Below are 8,972 nucleotides of genomic sequence, written 5' to 3' on the forward strand. Positions count from 1 at the left end.
CTTCTACTCTGCCATCATTTTGAAGCAGAAATTGCTACTGGTCCAAAGAATACCTGTAAAAATCACCTCAGGAATGAATATACACAGGACAGATTTTCACACATTACTTCAGGTCACACCTTACCTTTCACCTGAACAGCTATACAGGATGTCCAGATACATAGAATTTCCAAAGTTCCCTGCTTCCGAGAAAGTTTATGCAACTTCCTTAGGCTCCAAACCCCTTATTATAGCATGTTTTCATTTGTAATAATCACTTAGGAAAAAAAAAAATCAAAACTGCTTTACCAAATACATTTACAAAGTTTCTTTTCCTTGACCACTATTTTTGTCTCTAGTAATTGGCAAAGGGAAACAACCTGCTTGTCTATTTTCAACCAGTTGTTGAAACCAGTTCAATGATCAGCCTGCATGTGCTGCTGGTATAAACAGGACCAGGACAAGAATGTTACTATTTCTTTCAGCAGCAGCACAAGTTTATTCTGGAATAAACAGCACTAAGGTTTAATAGGTTGCAGGGACAGTACTCCAAAGGAAGCTCTGAAGAGCAGAAACAGAAGTCTGAGTTTCTGAGCTTTACGTATCCCTTCCATGTTTCATGCTATCCTGTTCAAAATCCTAAAACCAGCCACAGTTGTTTGACTACATTTTTACTGGTCAGTGTAGATAGAACTTGGAGAAAAGTGTGTATTAAATGAATATATTTGTAGGAAAGCATGTGACAACTACCTACTAATCAATTATTTCTGTTACCACTAAGTAACTTAAAAATTACAAAGTGAATCAATACTTCTGATATTTAGTACTTACAGCACTGACAATCTAATTATAGGTTAATGACTAAATAAAGGCAAGTTAAATTTTAAGCTCCTGCAGAAAAATCAGTGTCTCGGAGATTCCGTAAACTTGCTTATGAGCTACAGTAAAAGGGCATTAAGGAAAGGGACAACTGCACAGACAATTTCAAGTAAAAGGAAATGCTAAAAGAAACATTTTAAGTAATTGTTTGCTACTTAACATAGAATTAAGAGATTTTGAAGGGACCTCAAGAGGCAAGCTATGCCATACCTGTGCTTTGCAGCAGGATGAAATAAACTTTGGTCAGCCCTGAGCAATGCTCACACAACCTGTTCTTACAGGCCTTCAGGTACCTACTACGTGAGCTGCCTAGACAACCTCTCCAGTACTTCCCTAGCTTTACCATTAAAAACTTTCCCTTTAATCCTCATCTGAACCTTTCTTGCTCAATTTTAGGCCCATTGCTTTGTGTCTCTGTGGTAGGTTGATCTTGGCTGGATGCCAGGTGACCACCAAGTCACTCTATCAGTCCCTTCCTCAGCAGAACAGGGTGGTGAGAAAATAAGATGGGGAAAAAACCCAACTTGGTGGGTGAAGATAAAGGTAGTTTAATGAAGCAACAGCAAAAATTGTGCATGCAGGAGCAAAGGAAAACAAAAGATGTTATTCTCTACTTATCAGCAGGTCATGTTTAGCCACTTATATAGTGGTTGCTCTGGAAGACAAACATTGTAAATAATGAATGTCCTGCCTTCCTCCTCCTTTCTCTTAGCTTTTGTATCTGAGCAGACATCATATGGTATGGAATATCCTATTGCTCACTTTGGGTCAGCTGTCCTGGCTGTGTGTCCCCCCCAAGATCTTGCCCACCCCCAGCCTGCTGGTGGTGGTAGTAGAGGTTGGAGAGGCAGCCTTGATGCTGTGCAAGCACAGCTCAGCAGCAGCCAAAGCACTGGTGTGTTATCACCACCCTTACAGCTATGGACACAAGCACAGCACTGAGGGCTGCTGTGGGGCTTAGCCAGACCCAACGCATCTTTCCAACAGATGAGGCTGTAAGCCAGATATCCTACTTTGTAATAACTTTTCCTTCTTTATTTTTACAGTTGACATTCCTCCTTAAACAATGGCATTTGCATGTGTCTTCTGTATTTCATCCTATACGTAGGTCATTTCTCCAATTGTGCAAAGTTACATTAATTGACCTTCCTGCTTTCCTGCATTCCATTCCTACCAGCTCCATAGCACATTAAAATTTAAGAGCACACAATTAAAAACCATGCTGTCCACTCATCATCAGTGTAACAAACAGCAGAATTGAACAGAGCAGAATCCCCATAGATGCTTGCTCAATGCTTCCTATAATTTTGACAAAATCTCTGGTAAGCATTTTCTGAGTATAGTTATCTAATCATCTCTGCAAGTCTCTTGTATTAATTCTATCTAGAGAATTTTTCTCTAGTTTACTTACAGAACTGTCACACAATAGTGTCTAAAGTACTACAGTACTAGTATTAGCAGTATCTACTAACTGCTTCTCCCATGTCTACAGGGGATTGATCACTATGTTAAAGAAATTATTTAGAAGGACTTGGCATACTTTTTTCTTGATAAAACTATGTTTACTGCTACTTATCTCTTTGCTGCCTTTCAAATACTTATAGCAGGTTACATTATTTGCTTGAGAATGGTTTCCCCAAGATTAAAGTTGCATACCATTTTTTAATTCCACTTTTAAGAGGCACTTGCCCTTTGCTATATGCCAGTAGCTCACTTCTGAATAAATTCACAGGTATGCTTGCCAGTGGTTCCAAAAAACCTACTTCAGTGAGTTCCTGAAGTTTCACAGAAAAAAGTTCATTATAGCCAGCAAATTCAAGAACAAAACTTGTAAAAGCATTCTACTCTGTTCTCTCCTCATCTGAGGTCGAGCTTAAGTGTGCAACTTACTTCTAACAGTGAGAAACACTGGGCACCTGCTCACAGTTTACCTTTTTAGTGACAGCTAATATCAAGGGAAAGGACATTTAACTCCTGGATTTTCTGGCATCAACCAGCAATAACTTTACTTCTCAGCTGGGGGGCAGGCAGAGCAATACTGTCTTTGGTCCTCAGTCTGAACTAAAACAAGACAGACCTCTTGTTAACAGGCAGTTGTTCCATGTTAGCAGCACCTCATCTGCACCTTAGTCTTTCTTAGTTTGTCTAATTATTCTCTTCTTTAAAGTTTCCTCTTTCTGCTTTGATCTACTTACATTTCCTTCTAGTACTCGCATGCAATGAAGATCTTAGGACACTGATCACTTTATCCTCCTTTAGCCTGTTCTCCCTTGCATTTCAATACATAGGGCTTCTAGTCTCATTATTAGTAGCAATTGCCCATAGAGACGTTCAATATGCATGGACAATTAGTTTTGTGTTACTGCTGTATTACTGTTGCTAGTACTAAGTTCTGGCAGTACCTATGGAGCATTCTTTTCAATCTTCATTAAGATATGTTGTTACAGACCTCAGAACTCAAAAATCTTACCATGTTATCAACTTAACTGAAACACCCCTTACCAGCCTGACATATTCAGTCAAATCGTACCTAGAAAACTGCAAACAGGGACACTACACAGATGTTGCAAACCTACTGACTCCTACCACTCATAAACTAACTTACAAAGGCAACAAAATTTATAAAGCAAGTTCTGTATCATTTGCTGTAACAACTCGTTTAGAGTGCTACAGTATGGTCAATAGTTTGCAATATGGACAGAACAAAAATGATTTTTTTTGCTTTAACAGTGAATCTTGACATTTCACTTTTCAGTAACAGATAAAGCTACTTTACTGGACAGCTACGTAAAACCAAGCATGTTGATTACCAGAGTTTCCTTTCTGCGTGTCTGGCACGTCTTCACTCATTAAGTCTTCCTGAACTTGTCGTCTTACATTTCTGTTTCCTGCACCTTCAACTTCATGCAAAGAGTCCTTTCTTGTCCTGCTATGCACAGGAAACCAGGCAACAGATTTGTACTCTCTCCAACTGTCAGAAGTACCATGATGGTCATCAGATACCCACTTCTTCATTTGGTCTCTTTGGGTATCATTTAACTTTGACCCTTGACTGCAAGTCACGTTTTTGAGTGAATATGGGCTATTCAAAAAACTATGTAGCCCTCGCCTGGTACTGTTTCCGCAATAAACCGGTGTTCCCTTTTTCTTCTGCAGGCTAGTATCCTTTTTATTGCTACGTCCATTTCCGTATTCATCCATGACTTGGTAGACTTTCTGCAAGGGACTTCCTTTTAATTCTTCTTGATGCGTAATTTCCTGTTCTTTACCTTGTTTGGCAAAACAAGGTTTTGCAGCTTCTCCCATAGTTATTGCTGTTCAATTTATTGATTCCACCTAGAAACTAAAAACTTTAAAAGTTGTATTTTAAAATTCATCAAGTGATAAATACTGGTTATTGTTTGTTATGGAAAACTCAACAATCAAAGCCCTAGTTCTGCATACCATAAAGGCAAGCAAGTCTTGGTTGAAAGCAAAATTTGCTCCAACCAAACTCAGCTAGGTTTCTTCTCTTAAAATGTCTAACACCTATGGGTGGATCACAAAATGCAGACACAGCCTATGTCTTTTTTGGACATTAAGGTGTCGCAGTTTAACCCCAGATGGCAACTTAGTACCATGCAGCCACTCACTCACCACTGCCCCCCCACCCCCAACCCCCTGCCAAGGGATGGGAAGAATAATTAGAAAAGATAAAACTGGAGGGTTCAGACAAGAACAGTTTAATAATTGAAATAAAAGAAAATAAATAAACCCCAATAATAATAATAATAGTAACAACAACTGTAATGAAAAGGAGGGAGAAGGGGAGAGGAAAAAAAATCCAAAGGGGAGAAGGGAAAAGACCAAGTGATGAACAATACAATTTGTTCACCTTCTGCTGGTCAATGCTCAGCCAGTCCTCAAGCAGCAATTGGTTGGCCTTGGCCAGCTCACCCCGGTTTATATACTTAGCATGATGTTATGTTCTATCGAGTGGAATATCTCTTTGGCTAGTTTGGGTCAGCTGTGTCCCCTCCCAGCTTCTTGTGCCCCTCCAGCCCTCTCGCTGGCAAGGCCTGAGAAACCAAAAACTCCTTGACTTGGTATAGACATCAGCCAGCAACAACCAAAACCATCCGTGTGCCATCAACATTGTTCTCACACCAAATCAAAACCACAGCACCGTGCCTGCTACTAAGAAGAAAATTAACTCTGTGCCTGCTGAAACCAGGGCATAAGGCCTAGATGCCTTTAGGACAAGTAAACTATTCAAAGTCCACATCAAAGTCTCCACTCAGTATAGGAAAGCTTTGAAAGAATGACTGAGGGGACTCTAGTATGTAGAATATGTAGGAAGCAATAACAAGGATGGCCCCAAAACCGTTCTACATCATCTAAATGTTCCCCTTCCTGCACAGTAGACACCGTTCACCTTGTTAAGAATGAAAATTGTGATCAGAGATAGAGATGTAGAAGCTGAGTAGCAATCTGTCTGTCAGGCAAATATGATACAATGATTAAGAAACAATGCTGCACTCCCAGTGCACTCCGCATGTTTTACTTAGACCAGCATTCTGAGGTCTCATGTTACTCAGTATCAAGCACTCGTATTTCAAACTATTTTAGTATTCTCTTATTCTCCAAAAGATCTGGGGTACCAATGCGCCCTTCCTGCCCCAGTCACATCCATGTTCTCAGTGTAAAGCATTTCCAGGGAGCTGTAACTCCAATGTTAGCATAAACCTGTGTGGATTGTGAAAGGGGGGGTTAGCTGGAAGAATCCAGCTAAACACAAGTAAGCAGCAGCGGTCACAACACTGAATATCGTATGATCTAAATACAGCCACATACAATCAACCCAAAAAGGTTATCTCTTTCAAAAGGCATATCCGTGCTTAAGGGTGCAGTGAAGGCTGTAGGGCATTTACAAGAAGCACTTAAAGTGCAGGAAAAGCCCTTCTGTTGCCTTGAATATGCGAACAGGCTACCTGGTTTTCTTAAAACCTTTTTTAAAGTTCTGCAAGCCCCAAAGGCACCCTCGGGGACCTCAGTGGCTGCTTTCTATAGGCTTGAGGCTTTTGGCGTTTATGGCCCACTTAAGAAGAGGTTTTCTGCTCTTGCAGGGGTGACAAAGCAGGCAGGGCTCCTGTCCTGAAGACCGAGTTCAGGAGCCCGAACGCCGCACGGCCGTGGCACCGCAGCGTTCCGGCCGAGCCGAAAGAAGTTTCAAACGCTCAGAGTGAACTTGCTTCCTATTCCAGGAGGGAAACTTCGTCAAACCCGTTCTCAGAGCAGCCTAAGCCCAGCCCGTTCCAGAGCCGCTCCCGGACGCGGCGCCCCCGGCCCGCCACCACCCGGGCTGCGACAGGCGCCCCGCGGGGCTCCCGGCGGCGGGGGGCTCTGCCTGGCGGGGAATGCCTGCGGCAGCGGCGGGACCCCGCACGGCGCCCTGCGGCACCCCGAGGGCCCGCAGCGCCGGCCAACTCGCCGGCGGGACCCCCGCGGCGGCGTGACGGCACCCGCCTCCGTCACCGCCGCGCAGGAAACGCGCCGCCCGGGCCGGGGCTCCCCTGCTCCCACGCGGCAGCGCCCGGCCCCCTCCTTCGGCGCTCGCCCCGGCTGACGGAGGCCCCCGCCCCGCTCCCGCCTCCCCCCGCACTATCCCTAGGGAACGGCCTAGGGAAGGGCAGCCAGGCGGCCGCCGCAGGGCCGCGGCCCGGACTGCGGCACACCAGCCCCCCGCCCCGCGCAGCCCGACAGCCCGCGGGCGGAGGAGCGGGCGGGCCGCGACCCAGGCCCAGGCGAAGGGGGGAGGACGCCGGGGAGCGCCGCCGGCTGCCGGGGACAGGCTCGCCTGGCCCCCACCTGCCGAGAGAAGGGCACTCACCGGCTGCCGAAGGCCCGCCTGCCACCGTCACCCGGCCATTGTGCGGCGGCGGAAACGACTCCGATCCCTTCGCTCGGCCGATCCGCCCGGGTCTTCCGGCAGCCGGAGCGCGGCCCCGCCCGCCGCCGGGGCGTGGTGGGCCCGGCCCGGCCTTCGTGACCGGCGGGGGAAGCCTCATGTCGGGGCTGGCCGGGCGGGAGGGGCCCGAGCCGGCGTCCGCCCGCGGGGAGCGGGGCCCGCAGCAGCCCCATCCCCAGCGCGGGTCGGCGGGCAGGCGGGCTGCTGGCGGTGGGGGCGTGATGCCGCGGCCGGCCCTGCCAGCGCGGGTCCCTCGGGGGGTGCGGGAAGCGCCTCGCCGTAGCTGGGAGAACGCGGCGAGCAGCGCCCCGTGGAGCCCGGCTACGCTGGTGAGGCTGCTTCGTGCGCTGCGGCCCTCCCGGGAGCGCAGCGATGAACGCACGGGTTCGGCGTGAGCGATGGCGGAGGCGGCGCGGCGCGGTGCGGTGCGGTGCGAGCGGCTGCTGCGGAGCGACCCTCGCCCGCCCCGCCCGCCGGGGGCGCCGCTGGGTGCCGGGCCCAGCCCCGTGTCACACCAACCGCCCCGGTGGAAGCGGCTAACTAACGTTCAGAGCAATTGATTCACCATAGACAAGCACACGAATTACAGCAAGTGGGAAAAGGCGGGGCAGGTGGGGAAGCAGACACAGACCTGGCTTCCTCTAGAGGAAAAACTTGTACTCCCCTTACTACTGGATTAAGTAACCAGCGTATTTTGTGAATACTGCTTGCACCTGCTCAGCCTCTTCCACTTACAGCTTCCTCATGTTCCTGTTTGCCCTCTTAGTTACTTAATTTCTGCCCAGCTCAGGAAAGTCTCTTCCTACTGCTGCTTTGCTTCCATCACTATGGGAAAGAGGCGCTTTTAAACCACTGCATGAGGTGGTCCTCGTAAGAATTCATCTCCCCGCCCCAATCCAGACCTCCTCAGCAAAATGTGTGAAAATATATGGATTTTGAAGGGAGGTAAATAGCAGAGACTTCCCAAAATTACTTAAGTTACCTCTCAGAGACAGGGCGTTACAGGTTTGTAGCCTGGTGCTTAGCATGAGCACTTCAAAATTACTTTTGCTTTCCCCTATGTGACCCTTCAAAATAAGAAAAGCCTCCTGGCAAGATACTCTCTGGCAAGGGCCTGTCATGGAAGGATAGCTTAACTTACCAAAACGATTGCTGTGAGCAGATGTGGCTGGGTGCCAAACACAGAAAGTTTCTGAGCCCTGTCCTTCCTCCTTCCGTAAAACTGTTTCAGTGGCTGCAGGCTCTGCACATTTCGTGTCGTATTGACTGTGGTGGGTCAAACAATGTTTGGTGTTATGGAAGTTCCTCACCAGCACACCCATGCAAGACTGCCTCCTGTTATTTTTATGAAACTAGAATTCCTCTTGTTTTTGTGAAACTCTCGGATTTCAACTAGGTGGATAATTGTATGCTCAAAGACTAGCAATTTCTATGATCAGACAAATACAAGAGGAAGTGAGCTAAAAGGGTCATATGTCCTAAATACCATGATACTTGGAAGAGCCGAACTTTGATTAGCTGAGATTTTTTCTAAGTGGTTAGCATGACTACCCGATTAGCTTTTGTGAGGAAAAGTAAACTTAGCATACCAAATACAAATCTACTGAAATGGGAAAGAGAATTAGCAGATCTTGCTAAATTTGTCGTGAAAAAAAGAAAATGAGAGAAATTGAAAAATATTAAAGAAATACAACTCGCTAGACCAAATAACATGAGACCATATAAATTATAAGGCTGACCTTAATGAACAAATCACAGAATCACAGAATTTTATTTCTGAAGAGATGCGTTCTCTGGAATGTCTTGAGTGTGGATCTTGAATCTGCCAGACTTGTTGCTCCATCTTAAAGCAAGCTGTTACATTTCCAGTTTCTCTGTAGCTACTTTTATTTAGCTCAAACAAGTATTTAGTACATCTTTTATATAGGTGGGGTTTTGGGTTTGTTTGTGGGTGGGGTTTTTGGGGGGGGCGTGGGGTGGGGGGGCGTGGGGTGAGGGGGTGGGGTTTTTTTTGTGTGCTGTATAACACACACTGTTTTCTTTTAGGAAAGCTTGCCCATCAAGAAAAAAAGACTGAAGTTTTCTGTGAGATAAACTGGCCCAATCTGGGGACAGAAACCTGTCATACTGGTGCTAATGGGTTTGGGATTGCCAGGCATAGGCGTGG

General features: G+C 46.5%; 1 protein-coding gene across 7 annotated transcripts in view; it reads right to left on the reverse strand.

Annotated features, from left to right (window-relative positions):
• TUT7 (terminal uridylyl transferase 7) overlaps nt 1-8,733 on the reverse strand; it is a 44,460-nt gene extending 35,727 nt beyond the window's left edge. For 3 of the 7 annotated variants that reach the window (XM_080371084.1, XM_080371079.1, XM_080371078.1), the window contains exon 1: nt 3,669-6,823. In XM_080371084.1, coding sequence (XP_080227210.1) covers nt 3,669-4,164 — 496 coding nt within the window. In that variant the 5' untranslated portion in view covers nt 4,165-6,823. Of the gene's footprint in view, nt 1-124; nt 3,629-3,668 lie in introns of those variants that run through there. The other 4 variants (XM_080371082.1, XM_080371083.1, XM_080371080.1 and 1 more) reach the window with 3 other exon arrangements.
• Between the last annotated feature and the right edge of the window lie 239 nt (nt 8,734-8,972).

This window comes from Falco punctatus (assembly GCF_963210335.1).
Source record: "Falco punctatus genome assembly, chromosome: Z".
NCBI classification, from domain to species: Eukaryota; Metazoa; Chordata; class Aves; order Falconiformes; family Falconidae; genus Falco; species Falco punctatus.